Genomic DNA, 21,950 nt, shown 5'->3' on the forward strand with positions numbered 1-21,950 from the left:
CAGCATGCCTAACAGCAGCCCTGCCCTCCTCCTCCTCCACATCATCTGCTGGATAAATTGTACGCCCTTGACAAACTACCACCTCACACTCCCCCCCTCCTGCAAATGTCTATTGATCAAAGCTCAAGTACGGCTGTGGGAAAAGGTGTGGAGTCCTCATCCCTGCTCTTATCCTTGCATCACCTCCAGCAGGAAGCTCCAGACAAAGGGAAATTCCATCTAACGGAATGGCATCATTGGATAATTAGGTTTAAAAGCCATACAGCCCCATTTCACCTTTGTAACATTAATAATTCATATGTCATTCTATACCAGCTCTTGGCATTATGTCCAGGTATTTTCAAGCACATAACAAAGACTCAACTTGTAACAGTTTTGTAAAGAAGAGTCATAATGAGGTGAGTAAGAGCAGCCATGCCCTTTCTTTTGTTTACAAGGTCTTTTCCACACCTTTGAGGCACTTTTACGCACCACCAATGGTGAATTTGGGTCAGCAGTCAGCTGGGGCCAAATATCTGTTGTGCGTTGGGTGATCTGAGCACAGCTGGACGCATGTTTCCAAGAGAAGCCTTGCAGCAAGCTTGTTACCAAAAGCAGGGCATCATTTTAAAACCTACACTTTCCCGGAATCTTCCACCATGCATGATCCAGAAGTCATGCTCGGATTTCCTGCGTATCTCCTAATTGCGCGATCAGATCCCACTCAGAGATGATAATGGGCTAGAATCACAGGCGATCGCTCTCACCTTCTCCCCCTCTGTCTGTCCGATCATGTTAAGTGTACAGCTGGGAAAACAACACGATGACTTACCGAAATGAGATCCTGGCCACTAATCAGCGACCGGCTTCTCCTTGTTTGCTCTCTGCCCCCTTGGTCCGCCTCTCTTTCTAGTCAAATCCGCAGCGTGCTTCAGATCAGATCAGAACAGATCGGTGCGCCTTTCCGCTGCGTCCTTCGTCCAGAGTTGCCAGGGATGGAGCGACCATTTGCCAGTGTGCTTTGCCGGGGGTGCAAGCCTGAGACATCGGGCGGGGAGGTGGAGGAGGGAGGAGAAGGATGTGGAAGAGACTGAGGAGGAGGAAGAGGCGAGGCGCTGGGTACGAAAGCGAGAAAGAGAGAGAAAGGAGAGCAGCAAAGCACTGCAGCGACGAGGAGGAAGCAGCACCGGAGAGGAGGCAGACAGAGGCTCCCTCTCTCGCTGTGGCACTTGATCACGCACATGCGCATGCACGCGCAGCACCGCTGTCATTCAAGGAGAAGGAGCGCCATCTTCAGGTTTTATCTGTTTGTTTAATGATTAATATGTCGCTGCAGATTCCTCATTTCATTTCTTTGAGACTTGTAAATTCTTGGTGGTTTAGTCACAACTCGACCTCGATCCTTGACTTTACCCTGAAAATAAAATAGTTTCATTTTTGAAGGATGTGCAGTTTTTCCAAACAAGAGATGAATCCCAGAATGTAGCTGTAGGGAAAGGGTTTCCTTCAGTAATACCATACTCACCGCTGTGGGCTCCACCTTTCATCCTCCCCCCGTCTTCTCCCTCTCTCTCTCTCTCTCTCTCTCTCTCTCTCTCTCTCTCTCTCTCTCTCTCTCTCTCTCTCTCTCACATACACACACACACACACACACACACACCATGGCAACTGCATCCCTGGGGTTACGAAGATGATAATATCACCTGACCCACACTCCATCATCTCCCAGTCTGCTATTCCCCTCACTTTTCACACTTACACACACACATACACACACACACACACACATACACACACACCTGGTTTCCCAAGGTCAGGAATTGCTGAGTGTTTCAGTTGTATGGTTGTATCATGATTTCTGCACGCTCAGTTCTGCTGGCTTTGCTGGATTGTGGATTTCCTTCTTGCACACAATAAAAGGTACCTGCAACATTGATACACAGCCTCCTCTATACTTTTTCAACCCAAGTGTTCCAAGACAATCTGTTGTGTAAATCTTATTGTGTTAAATTTACAGTGGTTAAAGTTATAACTGTGTTGTGAACAGAGGAATGCTTCAAAATAGGTTTTAGATTTAGTGAGCCCCAAGGCTTAGTAAAGATGAAATGGCAGAATAGTTGGTTACAAAGGTTTCACAAATCAGGTAGAAACATTTTTTATCCTGATCAAGGAAAACACAAAAATAGTTTCTCTGTATTTGACAACAATATATTTACAGACAGATTTGTTTGAAATAATCAGCACTGTGAATGTCAGTGTCAGGGACCAAGCAGTAAGGACGCACCAAAGGAGTTTCTTTGAAAAAGTGGGTTCTTTTTATTTCACCCAAGAAGAAAAGGAACTGTAAAAATTATGCTGATAATTATTCAGCCTATAAAAGAGGTCAACTTAATATAACTCAACTCAAACTGGACTTAAGGTGTGAACATAACAAACAGACCTAACACACTGAAACAATAGGACAACTTATATAGTGGTTTGGCCAAACCAATTCAAACACAAGGGGAAAACAAAACAAGACAATGTGCAACCTAATACAAAACTAAACCAAGAAACCCTAAATCCCCCCGTGACATCGGAACAGTTGGATTCTTCCAATTTGGCAGCCTCCAGTATAAAAGCATTGGCTGCCCTTGGCCACACCTTTTGCTCACTCCAGGAAGTGCCCTTCCCCAGCAGCCAGGTAACTCAAAACAAAGAAATGATGGTTAGTGCAACAGAAATGTGTCTAATCTTGGGTTGTAAAAATGTGCTCGCTAAATTGAAACAATATAAGACTATGAAGTGAGTGGAGCTGTTACCCCTGTGTGGCCCTGGCCATCACAGTCAGAGTATGCAACATCCCTGTAAATATTCAAACACTTCATAGATTCTTTGAATTTTCTTAGTTTTCTTGTGCTCATGAGTGAATAAATTTAAACATATATTTTTTGACCACTTTTAAAGAACTTGCCTGAGTCTTCCATTCACACCATATTCACACACTGATGGGCAACTGTGGTTCACAAGTAGAGTAGATTTCTGTCCATAACACTGAACCCACAAACGGCTCCTGTTGCCACACCAGATGTCCGTGAATAGGATAAACTCATAGCACCATAAGGGTGTGAATTTGAAAATGACATAAAAAGTAAAAGTGCTTTAAGTGGTGAAAGGAGTCGGGAATCGGGAAAGGTCCCATATTAGGCAAAAATCATTTTATTTGTGGGTCTTTGGCTTTCCTCTCAGCCCACAAAATGTGATATTTAATGACAAAACCTGTATTTAGTAGTGCTTGTGAATGTAAAATCCTGACCTAAAACGAGCTGTTTGGATTTTGGAGATTTGCCGACGTCAGCGATTCCCTTTTTTGACCATTCAGGAGCAAGTCTGACCTGATTGGTCCACTGGAGCAGATACCGGGGCGGTATCAGCGGTGGCTCATTTACATATGAAGGTCACGCCCACTAAATCAGAGCGTTCTGAACAGAGGGGCTATGAGAGCCTGGAAACAATGCTGCTGTGCTTGACTTATTGGCTTCTTGGACCAAAACATGTTACTACCATTTCATGAAGACATCAATGATCCATATTAAACTGCAGAAAAGGAGCAGAATATGGGACCTTTAATACTTTTAATTGCATTTATGCAATGTAACAAGTAATGACACGTCCACATATGACTGCCAAATAAAAACCACCAATCCTCTGATACAACGGACTCCAGTGAACAGCTGCCATAGAGCTGTATAAGCATGCATGTATCATGTTTGTTGTGTTTTTTGTTTTTTTTCTATCAGCAGTATGAATCTGTTGGGTTACAGTATGAAGTACACTAAGATTCAAAAGAGGACTAATCTCAACAGGCTTTTGTTATCTAACATATCTGAGGAGCAGCAGCCCTGTCTCATACCTTTGTAGACTGTTTCTGACACTGTTGCAGACTCTCTGCTGGAAAATGCACAGAGCCATAAAAACCTGCGTTAAGTATCCTCATTCATCTGTCCCCCAGTTTACGGCAGGAGGTTTTACTGTCTGCTTCCACTGCCTGTTTGAATCATTTGTATATTTGTTTGTGTTTTTCCTCCACTGCTACATCATATGGAAATGTTTGTTTGTGAGTTTGTTTTATATCTCCCACATATGGACATATTTCACTTGATTGTGCCATCATTCCTGCGTGCATTAGTAATGCAGCCAGAAGAGAATTTGAGGGAAAGATACTAAAACTGTTTCCATATTGCAGAGGAATTGAGTTATTTTCCTTGTAGATCTTCCTGCTGTTTGTAAGCCTGTTTTCGAACTGGAACTTGTTACAAAAGCTTTAATGAGGGTAAGGAGAGAAAATAGAGAAGTAACCAAAGTGAGGTAACTTTTTGATCATAATCAAAACTTTTTTTTTCACTTACCATCAAGGAACCTCTGCTTTTTTGCAGTAGATTGTGTAGAGATAAATTTTCAATGAGGTTATGTATATGTGCATGTCTGACAAGTAACCACTAGATGGCGCGACAAAACTACTACATGTCATCCACATCACTGACTACGCCACCCAGATGCATTGACATCTGTAGAAAATACCACACTTTTTCAATCAACATGACTTTGACACAGGGCAAACAAATTTTTAAAGCGACAACAGCTTGTAACTAATTTACAGACAATGCAAAACCTTTGTTTTTCTGTATTTTTATGTTTGTGAGAACCTCAAAGACTATAACAAGATACTTTTATTACACAATGAGTCACTTTATCATGCAGACAAAAACGTCCACACAATACCCGTTCTTGAGCATGAGTGCATTTAGCTTTGTTCTGTGTTCCTGAGAGGCTTTTACAATAAAACAGTTAAAAATAAAATAAAATAAGATAATAACAACAACAACAATAATAATAATAATAATAATAATAATAATAATAATAATAATAATAATAATAATAATATAATTATGATAATAAATGTTTTGTGTTGTGAGTTGTCAAATGTGTGGAGGGGAATCCTTGGCCCTGTAAAAACATATTACATTAACATTGCGGCCAAAACCAGGCCCACATAACAGCAACAACCACCAATACACCAATGACCCATGATGTCACACTTTACATAAGTACATCTTTGTGACACACAGCTGAGGAGGCATGGTATCTTCCTAGTGACACCCACAGTTTATTTCTACCAAGTCCCAACTCTATTTGCATATGCAGAGAAGGTTAAAGCGATGTTTGCTGTTAAATAGACTGCTCATACTCTTTTTCTCAGTCCTACCGTAACATTTTCTTGTCACTTTTGAAATGCAAGGAAATGATCAGAGCTAAGTGATTCTGAAAGCATCACCCTTTCTTGGTGTGCTCTCAGGGGAGGAGGGATGGGCCTCAATGACAGACACCACATTTTCGCCTGATAGAGCCAAGAATCATGTTTATTTACTCAGTCGATTTACACTTGGTGGTTTTATTTCAGAGGTAAAGAAAAAGGCAAACATAAACCAGCATTTTCATCTCAGACCTTACTTCTTTGGGACTTTGTTTGAGCAGCTTCACTTCTTTCTCCAACTCCCATGCCCATGTGGGCTGCACATTTATTTACTCTGCATGCCTGTGTTTCTTTACTCCACAGAAAGTCCACTGGTTATTTTCAAGACACATATTAAAGTGTTGTTTGGTTCTGTGGTTAAGGAGCACAACTCTGAATACCTTTGTAATGACTGAGTGAAGCATCAAAGGCTTGCCTTTAAAGAAACACTCAGAAATAAAAAGGAGCTTACATGGAATGCTGCACTTCATTTAAAAGGAGGTTTGTGGAATCAGACAAAACAAGTCACAGCTCCTTAATTCTTTATACACTAAAAAAAATGCAAAAGTTAAATTGGAGCATCTGAAAGCATGGCACACATGCATGGACCTCTTACATGAACACTTTGTCAATCAGCTGCTCTGTGAGGTTGAACTAAATAAATCTAATGAAGCCAAAAAAAGAGCTGTGTGTCTTCTGACATGTTATTGACTTTGGAAAAGATTAAATGGTCTGTGATGATTTTTGAGAGTGATTTTTGAATGCCTCTCACTGCCTTCTCAAGGTAGTTCAGATTCAACACATAAATCAGAAACCCAAAGTTCAAAAACAAAAGTCAAAAGTAGATTTTAGCACAAAACAAAGCTTGAACCCCCTGATAAAAAAAAAAAAAAAAAAAAAAAGATAAACTGCAGATTGCACATTCCAAAATATATTACTGCCCCCTCATATATACAAAGAACAAGCCCCAAAGGTGAAGGCTGAGGAGTTGGTGGCCAGGAAACAAAAGATATATTCAGAGAGTGAAAAAGAAGTTCATACTCTGAAAAGGCAAGAGAGGTAGTAGAAAGAGACAGAAAGTGTGTCATCTCAACAGAAGATTTCAGTTGTATGGCCACACAATAAGAAAACACAATTTTTCTTCCTGAGCTGTTTTTACAAGCATTAGTGTAGTTTAATGAGAGAGCCGCACCACGCGACAAAGATAGCTAAAGGGGTAATGTTGTTTTGGAAAACTCTCAATTAAGACGTCGCAAAAGTTTAGACACCTGATCAAAAGGCCTGAATGCTGTGAAATTGTGTTCAGATTTGGAAAACTGCACTGCTATTATCATCTCATTCTTTCCTTAAGCAGTAGTGAGGTAGAGACCAAAGCCATTCAGTCATCAGGCTCAGACCTACAGTGCTGATTTTTCAGGCTTGGTGTTAATTAAACTTTATAAAAGTTTTGGCTTTGAGGGTTTGGCTCATACTCAGGGTCAATATCATGATGTCACCTAATACAAAGTTAGGTCTGCTATAAAGTTGCCTCTTACAGCTAAACCAACATAGGAAATGAGGGAGTAGGGAGTGGGAAAAGACATGCAGAAGAGGGTTCAAATGAGGGGTCAAATCCGCTGTGAAGACTTTGGTGGGGTGCATGATTTAGCCACAAGGCAAACCTGTACCCTATTCAAAATTTAACTTGGAGTTGAAGTACATATTAGGAAGACCCCCTGCAAGACAGACACATGCATGAACTTACAAAGCCTGCAAGAGCAGAGGGGTGTCATGAAGTGGGCGACCCCAGATAACCTGCACCCAAAAATGTGCTGACCTTTGTCAACCTCATGTCAGCTTAGGAAAACTTAAAACAGAATAAACTTTATAAACTTTTTTTTTTATACAACACACACACACACACACACACACTCACACACACACACACACACACACACACACACACACACACACACACACACACACACACACACACACACACAAACCTCATCCTAATGTGAGGGAAATAAAATGTCAGCATAACCATGAGTGCACACTTACTCACTTACACACACACACACACACACACACACACATGCAGAAAGGACATTGGGTGTGAAACTGACTCCCAGTCCAACAGTTCCACCCTCTGCTTGGAAAACAAATATCAAATCTCCTACACTTGTCCAGCCTTTGAGAGCTTTAAAACTTTACAAGCAGGCTCCTCCTCTTCATGTTGCCTCTCTATAGCTTAAGGGTGGAATTGCTAAGAACTTTTTTGGAATTGTTACCAAAACCCAGAGCAAGTTATCAAGTTTGACCTAATGCAAACCAGAGCCAAAGGTAGAGGGACCTGGCAATGCATTTATTTCAACAAGAATAGGCCTTTAGGAGCTCTTTGAAAGAAAAAAAAAACCCACAGTGGAAATCCTAAAGCCACACATACAGTACATGAATGAGTTTAAAAATAACAATTGAATACAATTCAAGAACAGAAACACTTCAGTCCAGATGGTTAATTTGTGTTATTGCACGTGCATCATGGTGTCGTTCATGAGGGATTTATGAACAAAAAGTTTCATTTTCATGGTCTCCACACAATGGCTAAGAAAAGATTTCAGGAAAAAGTGCATGAAGAGGCTTCCACAAAGTCACACTTTGAAAAAAAGAGAAAGTTGTGAGAAAGTTGTTATAATTTAAAAGGGTTTATTCAGAAAAAAAAAAAAAAAAAAAAAAAAAACGAGAACCAAGTTAAAGGAACATTACGTTACAGTTAGAGGGATAAACTTGTGGAATAACCTTATGGACAAAGACACCTAAGACGCACAATCAAAGTATATCTTTCAAAACGGTATCAAAGTCTGCGAAAACATGGGGCTAAATGTTGAGCTTCCTGCATTTTTTTTAATCTTTTTTTTTTGTTGGTTGTTTTTTTAAAGAATAAGAAAAGTGTAACAAGGCATGTTGCCCTGCAGCTCTTTCCAATTTTATATTATGTGTTCTGAAATTAATATTTTGTGAGAGAAGAAGCAGATATGATAAGAACCCTTCTTCTCTTTTTCATTCATATTGATGATTTATTTTAATATTAAACGTTTTCTTTTTCTTGACAGGATGAAATAAAGTCAAACACTCTTTCCTGTAGTGGGTGTGTGGCATTACTCAAGTTAAATCAAATTCCCTTTTCTTATTTCCTTTTTTTTAATTCATGTTTCAAACCTTTCACAAAACCTTCCCATTCATGGAGTGATGCAACTCATTTTACGGTAAATGGTCCCCATACGGTAGTTTTCACATTGGCATATGAAGCAACAATCTTTTCCAGTATATGTTTCAACATCACACCCTCATGTCTGTCTGTTAGTGGGAAAGCTGAACGCTGCACGTGGGTGTGACGAAAAGGCAAAATGAAAAGTCTTACAGAAAGTGACTGCGGGAAAAGAGTGAAGTGATGTGCAATAATCACATGAGAGCGGAGTAGTAGGGTTAACCTCACCACAATGACCACCTCGCTCACAAGTTCAGGTTCTTATTTTGAGTTGTCCACACATATCAATTGAGTTCATTAAAATCAATTTCTGTTATATTTAGCTCACTTTGTAAATTCCATCATGTTAAATATCTTTAGATTGGAGCTCAACTTTGTCTCTTTCCTTCAGAGTCAGGTTCAGCATGGTGCTGCAGGTGAGAGGAGAGCAACTGGTGAACAGTTTACTCCTGTGTTCACTAACTCTGCTCCTAAAACCTCCTCTGCACCACGCAACATCTCCACAGTTTTTAAACGCACTAAGTATTTGGATTATGCAAACTTCTTTAAATGACATTTTAATAACATTTACAATAGAACACTCTCATTCATTTGAGCTTATGATGCATTATATTGGCCTATACACCAGACTAAAGATAACAAAGACAGAAGACGAATATTGGCTTTAAAATATTGATATTTTATTGAAGCATAACAGTAATAAATACTGCTCAGTAACACAACATGATGTGATGCAATGCAGTGATTCAATATTATTTAGTACTGTATGATATGGTGCATTATTCTACATTTAAATAATATCAAATGTTAAAAAATATATCTTTTTACGATCTAAGACAGTGCTAAATGATACCATAACAAAAAATACCTTACCCTCTGTCTATTACATCCACCTGCTACCGCAGTATGGAAAAACTGAAATAAAAAGACACTGATCAAAATGTAAACACAGAGGCTCACACACATGATAACAGCGGACAACACTGCACTATTTATCAGCTATACAACACACATCAACCTCATCTGACGTACAGAAGATGTAAAAAGATAACAACAGTATTTGTATTATCGTACCTATGAAGAATTGGACACGTGTGAGTCTTTGTTAGCACGTGGCACACCACTCCCCTCTGAAACTCCACAGAGGCCACACACAGCACTAATAATTAATGATTTTTCCAGATGATTGAGTTTCCTCTGCACTACAAAATATGAAAATAATACTAATATAAAATGTGGTTGCTATAGAGAAAGAAGAACTGGCATCAGTGCACGGGCATACAACAAACAATCCAAAAGGAAAGCCCACGTTTAACACCTCTAATGTTCATTGTCTGGTTACACACCACTCATAGTTTGTAAATGAATCACAGCACAGCAGGAAACAAGAGGAATCTTCCTAAACAATATCATGTGTGTGTGTGTGTGTGTGTGTGTGTGTGTGTGTGTGTGTGTGTGTGTGTGTGTGTGTGTGTGTGTGTGTGTGTGTGTGTGTGTGTGTGTGTGTGTGTGTGTGTGTGTGTGTGTGTATTTGATTGCTGTTGTCGTGGTTACCCAAATCATGCCAAGGGTCCCACGATGCAACGCTTCCCAGCACCACTGTCATATTCTGATGGATGTCCTTAATTACTGCGAGACTCAACACTGCAGCACACAGAGAAAACAAAGCCACATTCTAATATTTGTCATCCATGTTCAACAGACGAGCTAAACCAGACGACACAAAATGAGCTATAAACAAACCAGCACTTCTTTAAATGCAACACAATCCTTACATACAGGGTTTCGTCTTACCTGTTTTAACAACTGACTGCAGTAAAAAAATTCCCTGAATATTATTGTTTCAAACTACAATTTGATGACTTTCCCTAAAGTGACAATAAAATGACAGGTCTAAATATTTTTAAGATATGCACAAAAAATTACTTCCAAAATAATAATTTTGCAGGTAATCTAATCTTTGTGCATGTGTTTATCACTAGTGTTTTTAGAGATGAAACAGCGTGCCACATCTTTTGTGCTTTCATACTTGTGGCAAAGTTCAAGGGAAACCTTCGGGATGACATGAGAACTGGTTCTGTTCCCACGACATGTTCCCATGAGACAGGCACCTTTTAGTCCTTGAACAGTCACAGGAGTTATAAAAACAGTGAAAGAGTTACAAGGTAACAGTATTAAAAACATTATGGAATTTTATTTTTATGTAAAAGGCAAAATAAGAAATGGCGTTGTGAGACAAATGTTTCATCTCAAGTGAACGATGTCCAATCTGAAAAGCACACTTCCGCTTCTCCATGAAATTTTGTAATGGTTATTTATCTGTTTTGAGAAAGGCTATTTATATGTTCTGAATATATCCATTTAAAATCTGATTTCGACACTTGTTTTAGGGGATCCCTTGTCCCAGCCACGGGAACTGAACCTGGCCCTTTTTTAAAAAAAAAACAAAAAAGCGCCGGTCAAGAGCTACAAACACAAGCATCTGTGCAGCTACAAGGCCAAGGCACCCACAAATGTAGGTACAGTTTTCATCTGGAGAGCAAAGTTTGTACATTATCCTGATGACACCAAGTTGTCACCTAATACAATGTGAGAGTTTGCTAAAAAGTTGTCTTTAGGATTTAAAACAACTGTGTGGAGGTAGAGAGTGGAGAGGGAAACAACAAAGAGTCAACTTTGCAAACCTGATGCAGATTTCAGCTAAACAGACTTGTGCAGGTCTCTAAACCGCATTGGTGAAAATACACGTTACACACATGTATATGTCGATTGTCGACATATTTAGAACCACTATGTTGATCCCAAACGGGGAAATTGTGGTAATGTCTTTTAAAAAATGTCAAAAAGCAGGAAAAACATCTTCTTTCCTCTGAGTATTTAATAAACTCTTTGTTTATTACACTTTCCCAAAGATGGCTAAGGTAATGTGGTGATCCTCTAACATTTTTTATTCAGGCTTGTAAAAAGCAGGTTATTTTGTAAGAACATCGTTCCGAAATTTATATTCAAGGGAGTGTCTACTGTAAGTATCAAATGGTAAATTTTTTGAAACTTTTTATGTTGCAAAGAAAAAAGTATCAACTCTGGCCCAGCTGTCTGTGTCTGAGCTGCTTTTATTATCTCTTTCTGCTTCCTCCCACCTGTTCTGAATGGCTGCAACACTTTAAATTGACAGTTAGCTCAAAGGAAGATGTTGATTAGTTTAGGAAGACAGTCTGACAATTCAAAACATCTCAGCTACAACTTGCATCCTTAGCATGGTTATATTCCATCACAGAATTATTTTTATGCCTTGTATGTTTTATATATTTGATCATGTTTCATTGCTTATTTCTTGCCCCACTCAGTCAGATGACCTTTATGTTTATACTCTTAAGTTTACAGCGCTATATTCATCTCACAGTCCATAAAATCAAAAATGTTCTATATCACTGCAATAGGCTGTCCAGCTACTACTCTGAAATTAGCTCCTGTTTAAACCAGATTTATGCTAACACAACCCTGGAAGGTACAGAACTACACTAGAACAGGAATTAAATTACAGATCTCTAGTGCAGACATGCATCAAATTTCTGACATACGCACAGGTCCACTATATAATCTGTGTGGAACGATGCCACAACACATGACTGCCGTTGGTCTTTGATTAAATCTAGGACAGGTGCGGTCGGGCAAAAGAAAACTGTGTTTCTTTCTGTTGCCCTCTGCTACTATCAGGTTCATTACTCTCAGTTCCTCCTCCCACTGACTCTGTACTGTTTATGTGTCAGAGACAGGAAAGTAAACCTTTGGATAAACATGCAAAAAAGAAACCAAACCTGTTGTGGGCACGTTTCAGATTCAATAGCGTAGCAACCTTGTTGCACGTTTTAGGTAGGAAATGTTTTCAAGCAACAGACATGTAAGAACTTAGAGAAACAATCATAAGAAATGCTGATCTGATATTGGCAAAAAAAAAAAAATCTGCCTTAAAATTAAATTTACACACTTGTCCATGATCAAAGAAATGAAGTCCATCAAAGAAGTGAAAACAGGATTTGGCAGAGAGGTGCTGTTGAGCCTGTTAAAGATTGTAGCAGATTCTGATATGAACTGTGATTTATATCTTATAGCTTAATTATAACCTTTGCTCCATGCTGCAGGGCCAAAATAAAATAATGTAATGTTATCATATTGCACAAGTAATGTGCAACGAGACCAAACTTCAGCTTCCTCATCCAACAGGACTGAGTCATAAATTATCCTCCTGTACTGAAGTCAGCCGTCTGCATTGACAGGGGCAGCCAAAATGAGGCTGCCCAACTGTACTGTCCAAAGCATGTACTGTATAAAACAGTGATGTATTTTCCATGACACCACCCATTGGTTTTCTGGAAAGGAGTTCTGAAGCTTAATACTAGTGGTGGATATATTAGAAAGGCTGTCTAAAGTGGAGTTCATTCAGCATCCATGAGGCTGGCTCTGGAAGTGTGTACGTGGTGTGCTACACCAATTCAGACCGAACAGTTTTCACAAAGGTAGAATACATGTTTACAGTGGAGAACAAAAATGACTTCAATCTAATTAGCTAATTTTCCCAACAGCACACACTGTACAGGAGGCTAAATTTTAATACAGTTCAGGAGTTTAGAAAATATTAAGATAACAAGTTTGGATCATCAGTTGACTTGATTGACACATGGGCGTGCTGTAGTCGTCAGAAAAGAGGCTGAAACCTGAACTTCTCCACTCTACCTCATACTTACTCACCCAGAGCTAGGCTGAGTGTCACATTTTCAATATGGCACCCAATGACGATAGGCTTTAAAACTGTCCTTCAGAAACAGATGGGTGAAGCCATGGAGACCACTGTGTGTACCATATCGTCTATAGAGCTAACACAGAGTTTTAGGCAACCAGTGACCTTAAAATAAGAACTTTTATAAAAATTTAACCTGCAGGAACAGTATCATGCTTTAAAACCATGACTTTTCCTAACAGCCAGATACCCTGAAACTACAAAGCAGTCCATTTCTACTCCTGTGGACCTATTCTCAAACCTACTGAAGTAACCAACAGTGGCATCACTTCAACACTCTAAGCTTGATTCTTGGAGCACTTTTTTGCCAGAGTTGCAGTTTGCAGACTGTTGTCTGTCTAAATACAGTTTGTGATGCTTCAGTGATCTTCCCAATTAATGTTTTTTGTTTTTTTGTTTTTGTTTTGAAACTATGTGCGATATGTATGGCACTTATGATAAACCGGTTTCTCTCCTATACACCTGTGTTGAGAAATAGATGTGTTTTTTACTTGCTACAATGCTTTCTACATTTAATATTTCATGTCAAAGAAAACCACTGGCAGCCTTTTGCATCACAGTCCAAATTATGTGTTTTAGTATAAGTCCCACCTCTAACAAGGTGAACAGCCAATCACAGTGTAGGGTTTTAGGTAGCCAACCAGATATGGTTACCTTTTGGACACACCCCTGCTGAAAGTAGGATTGTATTTAGATAAAAATGGGTGTAACTTGTTTATACTGGAAACACTTAAATGGATTACCTTGGACTTGTAACAGAGTTAAGCTCTCACCTATCAACATTCTTTTAAATACAGTTTCAGTGATTAAATTAATTGCGGATTATTATCAATATGTACAACCCAAGCTTCAATACTTCATTTTGTTAAGACTCACTAAAGGACAAAACCCTTTTATATATACTCCTGAAACTAATAATAATATACATGGTGATAGTAAGCACATATAACACCTATTCTTTGCCCTCTGAAAAATGAAAATTATATTTGTGTTTTCATTATTTATTTTTCATGAAGTTAAGTGGTAGTACTTAGTATCACAAGCATGATTTGCTTTACTCAAACTGCCAGCACCTCGTTAAGGAATTTATAATCTCTGCTGAGTACGATGTGAATGTTATGATTCACACTGGAGCAGTTACACATTATAGACATGGCCAAGGTGTCTTTTAAAGACATTTATCTTGATATAACCACTCCCTGATAGCTAACATCAGATAAATAAAAGGATTTGAAGTGATTATAAATACCTCTTATTAGTACGTATTAGTACACTTTAACCCAGATGTTTTTAGAGTTATAAGCCTTGACATACCCGCAGCTGCTTTTTGATTTTCATTATCTATTGTCTTGTAATTAATAACACCAGTCTATTTCCTCCAGACAGCTGCACTTGCTGTAAAATCCTACGGATGCTGGTATCATGCACGGCACCAGACACCACCAAAAAATTGTTTACCTGCAAGTTTTCTTCAAGATTTACTACTAAACCTTACAATTCCCAGCTGTACTCTTTCAGGTGTAGACTTAGATAAGCAGACAGAATCCCTTAATACATTCTAAAAGGCAGCTTAAAGCGTGAATGTGACTGAACTATATACCAATTTAATATATTATTAACTCCTCAAAAATAAAAAGATCAGTTACTAATAGGAGGCAGCTCTAAGATTATGAAAAGTCATCATTATATGCTGTTGATACAGGTTTATATCCAGACAAAGTATGTCTTTTCTTTCAAAGCAAATGTTTTAATCCTTAATCGGGAAAGGAAAAACGTTCAGTTACTTCTGCATACACTACAAAATAAACAATTTTGAAAATATATTTAAGAAAAGTCTATGACCTCCAATAACACTCCAGTGAACTTTTGAATTTCAAAGTATGTCAATAAATACTATTAAAAAAAAGTTAAAGGTATTTATTAAAACTGTCTCAGAGCCTGGAGCAGAACTGTATCTTGTGTAATAACAATTAAAGCATACTGCTTCCCCTCCAAATCACACATTTCCCAGTAGTTATGAAATCAGTGGCCGTGGTGCCAGAAACCCCCAATGACCCACTGTGTCCTGCCCTGGGAGCAATTTCAAGTTCAACAGAGGGATGCGTTGGTTTGTAGGAATTAATGCATAATTAGTATAATGAACAGTGAGTCGGGGAACAAGGCGGCTGTGTGACCAGAAAAAGGACCTTACAGTGGCACCAACACTAGGCGTGGGCGGGAATGACTAAGCACGACACTTTTTACTGACTTTATTAGTGCTGATTTGGATGCACTGCAGTCTTTAATGTGACACGTTGACCTGCGCCTGGCTGGATTCTTTTGAAATGGAGCAATTTAATGGCTGAGCGGCTGCATGAGAGAGTCAGTAAATTTCGAGGTGTGGTCTACAGCTGTGTGAGGTATCAGGCATGGGAAAACTGCCCCCTGCTTTACCTGCAAACCAGCGCGCAATGGTTCAACCACAAACAGCGGCTTTGGCAACTCGGTGGGTTTAACTGTGCGAAGCACATGTGAGAGAAAAGTGAAACCTCTGGGACGGAAGTAAAATCACATGCTGCGGTTGCACAGCTGCTTGCATTACGAAGGACGGGGCTAAGGACTGTAACCCATGCGCTCAAGACACAACCACTGGAAAGTGACAGGACGACTGCGTCTGATTTACAGTGCAATCTGGACAAACTGAGTACCTGAGCAGCAATGAAAAAGCAAACGAGAGCCTCAATCTTCAGTTATAGCCCAAGGTGAATATGAATGAAGAATGACCAATGGTAAGTAGGCTAAACAAAGCGTACTGCTTATAGGTAAACTCAGGTGGCCTGAACTTGTGACGCACTGGTTTAAATTGCCATTAAGCCATCTTAGTATGAGCTGAATCTAGACTAAGAAGAGTCAGTGTTGGAGTCTAGACAATAAAGCGTGAATAAAAAGTCTGTACCATTCAAAGAAAGGAGGTGAAACGCTGTCGAGACTTACCAGGAGCCATCTCCACGCGCATCCGTCCCCAGCCTTCCCAGTCGAGCGACTGGCTGAGTACTCTGTGTGGAGGACGTTTTCCCCTGACAGGGGAATTCCGAGAAAATAACTTCCTTTGTACCAGTCAGAAGGAAACTGAAATAGATTTTGGATTTACGGGAATTGGCTGCTGGTTTACAGGAATTGACAGGCGATTGTCGGACTGGATTCCTCTCTGGAGAGGCTTGTGTTCCAGTAACAGGTCAGAAGGCTGCATTCAGGGTGTTATGTTAGATTTCTAATTGCATTTCAATTGCTGACGCGTTTTGTTCAGTGTTGGAGAATGGGAGTTAATCATGCATAAGCTTTAAAATGATAATCTGAATGCTTCAAATGTTAAATCACTATCTTTGGCTGCCATACAGTTAAATGGCTGAGCTGATTATAATTTTCTTTAGAGGACTGGTTGTTTTCGCTAGCGCTGGATATAACTTCTGGTTAAAAGATTAAGTACTTTGATGCGTTGATGCACTGAATCAATCAGTGGCGTACTCAGGTCCTTTGTGCAAGGAGAGGAAGGGGCCCCTGTTGTATGCCAAGGGACATCAGTGTACAAAAGCTGTGAGTGATAAAGATCTGTCCAAAGCAGCATTTAAAGACCAAAATGTAATTTCTTCAGTTTTCTGTATCTGTATTGATACTCTATAGCCATAAGGTCATGCAGCAAGGGGCCTTGCAAAAATAAGTGTGGGCTTTTCTTGCTGTCTGAAAGTGAAGAGGGATCTGGGTACCTACTGTAAAAATCATGGAGAATATTTAGTCATCAGTTTGTGTTGGAAATGGAATCTGAGAAAAATGTTGGGTTTTACTTTCAAGTGTGTTCTGTAATATGTGTTTCTCCTCTCTTATTGTCTCTCTGTCAGCCTCTTCTGTGCATCAGTCTTCTGGCTCTGCTGCTTCTACCTCTCTCTCTGCCCTGTGACAATCAAAGGTCCCCCACGGAAGTCAGTGAGGCCTACTCAGCAATCATAAAAACTCTTCTCTCCAATACAGTAAGACACATTTTTTGTCTATTTCTCACCATCTAGTGGCTTTGTTGCCAGCAAGAAGGACAACATGAATTTGTGAATTACTGCTATGACCACCGAATAAGCTCCTCAATGAAACTGAATTTGTAAGTAGATGAAATACTGTAAAAGATAGCAGACAAGTTTGAGCAACACTTTTCAAAAGTGCTGATACATTGGTTAAGCACATGGTACAGAAGACGCTGCAACTTAATATGCTGTATTAGATGTAATTAAGTTATGGTGACTTCTCATTCAGCCAGTTCAAACTTGCAGTTTTCACTTTTCCTTTTAGAGTTTTTACACCTCCTATGAAGGAGGAAGTCAGTCATCCAAAAAAAAAAAAAACCTAAATCAAAATAAGAAAACAAGCTGGTTGACAAATGATGATAAGAGATGGAAAACTTTTCAGTCTTCCAAAAGCTTGGACGGGAAACACTTCCTGTTTTATGCAACATACAGCTTTGTCATACCATTTGATAAGATTAAAACATCACCCACCACAGAATTAAAAAATTCAGAAATACTTTCTAAAAGAAACACTTACAAAATAAACAGAGTTTAGATTTGAAACTATGAGTTGTTTTGCTGTTACATCATCATTTTGGGCTATTGTTGACCTCTGTAATGCTCTGATTCATTCAAGAAAGAAAACTTCACAACCAGGCTACAAAACACAACCTGTCCAGAACTGAGACAAAAGCCACAGAACTGCACTGGGTCACCCAACCAGGTGGGAAAATTTCACTGATAGTTGCACAGACTACACTACAGTATTTTGTACATATGTGTGTGTTTGGTGTGTGCGTCAGTTATTTCTCTCATGTAAGTGATTTGTGTGGTTTGTAATTTGGTGATGTCTGAATGTTTAAAAAGTTATTGAAATACATGTGACAAGTGAATCTAAGACTCTGCCCTCTGTTAGTGATATGAAACTTTTAAGGTTTCAGAGAGACAGATATAAATCTAGTCTAACACAGTGTGTGGGAGCAACACCCCCTTTAATGACGGTTTGAAGTCTATATATGTGCTCTTACTGAGCGAACACGGTTTGATGTAATTGTTTGGACTCATACACCTCTGCTCTGCAGGATTTTGTGAGCACCCTGCACGCCCTGAGCTGTGATATGAGACACTTGAATCTCTCTGAGACAGCCCAGCTGGCCAAATATGTCCTCCAATCAATACAGTGCCCTTGTCATCAAACACAGGTGGGTTAAAATCCTGATTCTTGGATGTACAGTAATTAACACATTTCTTAGACCACCTGTCATAAAAAAAGAAAACCATCCAGCATCATGAATGCTTTAATTCCGACTCTTTCTTTCTGACTGAAATACCTACACTTCATCATTTTTACCAGGAGTGAGGTTTTTCAAACTGGATTCAGAAGTCTGAAATTAATCAAGAACAACATATAACCAACCAAAACACATTTTACTGTCCTGGAATGAAAATAAATAACTTTAATTTGGCAACTAAAAATAATAATGTGCTTTTTTTTCTTTTCTGTTATAGAACACTACATTTGAAAATTCATGAATAACAACAGTATTACATTTTACCATTTAACATATGTTGATTGAATTGCTTGCACGTAATAATGGATTAATCATCACAGATAGATAAAAATGTATTTTGGTAATCAGAAAAAAATCTGTTAGTTTATGGTAGTAGGGGCAAACACCTTGCACTGGGTGGTGGTCTTCTAAATTTGTTGAGCACGGTACATTTTCAATTCAGAAAACAGTGTACTGACTTTTGTAATTTTAAAACAGGAAGCAGCAAAGCGACACTTTTTCTTTCAAAAAGATTTTTCTCAACGGATGATGACAAAGACAGAGGAATGTTGGCAGGCTGTCCTCTCTCCTTCACCACATTTGGTGACTCACTGGAGGTTACAAATCCAGTCGGCTGTGCGAGTGTATCTGAGCATGAGAACATTTGTTTCTTTTTTAACATGCCAACATTGGCCACAGGTGTTTGGGTATCCAAGAGGAAAATCACAACAGAATTAAAGATGCATTGTCTAGACATGAGCAGAATTCAGTTGAACAGGCTTGACTCAAGCATTTTGTCTTTGGAAGTTTGTTTTAAATAGTGTATAAATCGGCTGATTTCAAATAAGTGTTTGGATTTGATCAGGTCAGGTCCCCTTCCATGAAGGCCGCCATCTTGCATTTCATGTCTGTAAAGTAGCACAGAATGGACACATAAAAGACATGTTTTGGTAAAAAATGAGTGACAGAACAAAATGCACTAGTTGATCTTGGAATTGTGTAATACAAAGAAGCAGAAGAAATAATATCGCTACTCACTGCAGCTTTAATGCAGCATCAGACAAGACACTTGTGATGTTTCAAAAAGGGACTGGAAATGAACGCCTAATTATCTTTTTCATGATGCCTCTGATTAACATTTTGTGCTAAGTTTTCTGGTGACTTTCCAACTTAGAGTTTTTTTCAGGTTAAGAAGTTTATGTATGTATGCACTTTTTTTACCACCTGAGCAAGATACTGCATACATAAAATAAGTATGAAGTTTTTACAGAAACTAATGGGAAACTGAAGAAGCTATGCTATTTCAGAGACTGTGGGATCAGAATTAGTTTTGATGAATCAGACTCATAGCTGAAGTCTGAGTCACATGCCTGAGCCAACCAGGGCCTCTTTCTGTGCCATAAGTACAGCAGAGCAGCACAGGTTTGACTGAGTGGCCCACTTTGAGACTCTGTTGGTTTTGGACTCTTATAAGGCTGCCGTCTGCTCTGGTGGAGTCCTGTAACAATAGAGGCTATTGATATGCTGTGATTACAGTCAGTGTCATCAGAGATCAGACTTTGATCTGTCTCTGACTGGCCCAGGCAAATACTCACTAAAACTCCCATTTTGCTTTTGTGTCACTATCTTAGAACTTGACCAAAGTGTCCAATATGGTGTCCAAGGAAAATGCCAAGGAGGGACGAAAGAAGCAGAAAAAACACAAGGGGAAGAGGAGGAAACTTTGCAGAGCCAAGGTGATCCTGTCCAGTATGACTAAATGCTATGAGATGCTTAACAGTATATTGGAAGCTACTGGTTCCACTGTTAGAAGTGCCCCTCTGCCATGACTTCCCTCATTGGATCACGCAAGATGAAGTTTCCACTTCACTTTAAGCTACCCTGTCCGCTGCTGGGACTCTTGCAGCCGGGTGTTTTAAGACTACTACTCTTTGTGAAGTTCCTAAGTGATGCAGACATAAGCTATTCTGCCATCTGGAAAAGACAGTTTGAAGGCAACAAAGGGAACTCTCATTCACTTATTCCACCCACTGCTACGTGGACATTTAAAGAATTTTTATAGACTGTATCAAAAGAGCATGCTACACAACACAACAACGCCTTCAGACAGCGTGAGGTGTTCTGGAAACGATACCGTCTTTTAATTTGAAGATTAAGACTGCAAATATAGAGACATAATATTTTTTAACTCAAGAATATGCTATGACTTTAACTGGCTCTTGGAGATAACTTCTTGTGTCAGGACAAAATAAGGTGCTTTATTACACTTTTACTTTCACTTTTGATTACAAGGACTTGCCCTGACTCATCGTTGTTATCTAAAGCTCCTTTGTTTAACTTTTGTCTGGGAAATTGTTTTAGGCTGTGTCAAGTAATGGTTCTCTCATAAACCTGACAATCTGCTGACAAGTCACTGAGTGAGATTGATATTTTAAAAGCACGTTCTGCCACAGATGGCTGACCTTATCTTCCTCCTTTCCAGCCAGGGATATAAAAACCTTTCCTGTCACGTTCAGTTGGAGCTTTGATGAATAACACCTGCCTTATTGAGAAAAAAGAAGAATGTTTTGTGAATGTACAGTGGCCTGGACAGGAGAACTGTTTTTTGAAGTTGTTTTTTGGGGCTTTAATGTAGCAGAGATCTCTGGTTCCAGAGCCCTTTAGAAACACAGTACTTACTTTCTTCTCTTGTCAGGGACACACAATGCCTTATCATGTAGCTACATTTTCTTTTGTATATTGTATTTTTTTATATCACAGCCCAAAATGGAACAACCATGTATGGGATTCTCAGCAAATGTACTCCAAATATATATTTATATCTCATTAAAGGTCTGTGTATTGATGTTTAATTCTTGCCCTGTATAATTCTCAGAATTACAAAACTTCAAAGTTTTATTCTTCTGTGTTTCACCAGAAACTCTCACAAGTCAATCACAGTTGTCTTCATTTATTGATGATGGATACATATATGATGGCATTATATGCACAGCCGTGTCCAGTCCAACTGCAGTCATCAGAACAAGTAAACACAACAGTCTCTTTATCATCTTACATAAATATAGTTAACTTTTTAAAACTTAAAATGAATTCCTTTCTTCCCAAAGGGCTTATCATATTTGATCACTGTTTTAAGATTACAGAGCAATAGATATGCACCTCAAGTGGAGGCCTTTTGGTCTTAGTGTACCAGATGTTGGGTCATAAATGGTGACTGTTACATCAAACAGAGGAAAACCAAACTCCAACAAAGCATTTTAAAAGACCGCAGTACAGTCTCCTACCTAAATGTGCTGAATACTGACTAAAGAGGAACACTGTCAAGGAAAAGCAACACATTTTAATTCTGCAGAGC

The 21,950-nt window shown here is 39.1% G+C and overlaps 2 protein-coding genes across 2 annotated transcripts in view; one reads left to right on the plus strand and one right to left on the minus strand.

The window, feature by feature from the left end:
- ctnnd2a (catenin (cadherin-associated protein), delta 2a) overlaps positions 1–1,191 on the minus strand; it is a 338,809-nt gene extending 337,618 nt beyond the window's left edge. The window contains exon 1 of the mRNA XM_074693201.1: positions 812–1,191. The gene's annotated coding sequence lies outside the window, so the exon portion shown is untranslated. The remainder of the gene's footprint in view (positions 1–811) is intronic.
- Positions 394–21,399, plus strand: LOC141807851 (uncharacterized). The gene is made up of 7 exons (XM_074694067.1): positions 394–398; positions 893–1,037; positions 2,639–2,662; positions 17,172–17,300; positions 17,962–18,048; positions 18,407–18,526; positions 20,227–21,399. The coding sequence occupies exons 1-7, from the start codon at positions 394–396 to the stop codon at positions 20,422–20,424; spliced, it is 708 nt and encodes a 235-aa protein (XP_074550168.1). The 3' UTR covers positions 20,425–21,399.
- Positions 21,400–21,950: the final 551 nt, after the last annotated feature.

The sequence above is a fragment of the Halichoeres trimaculatus genome, unplaced genomic scaffold (genome assembly GCF_033239565.1).
Source record: "Halichoeres trimaculatus isolate MK-OKI-2021-1 unplaced genomic scaffold, fHalTri1.1 fHalTri1_scaffold_18, whole genome shotgun sequence".
NCBI classification, from domain to species: domain Eukaryota; kingdom Metazoa; phylum Chordata; class Actinopteri; order Labriformes; family Labridae; genus Halichoeres; species Halichoeres trimaculatus.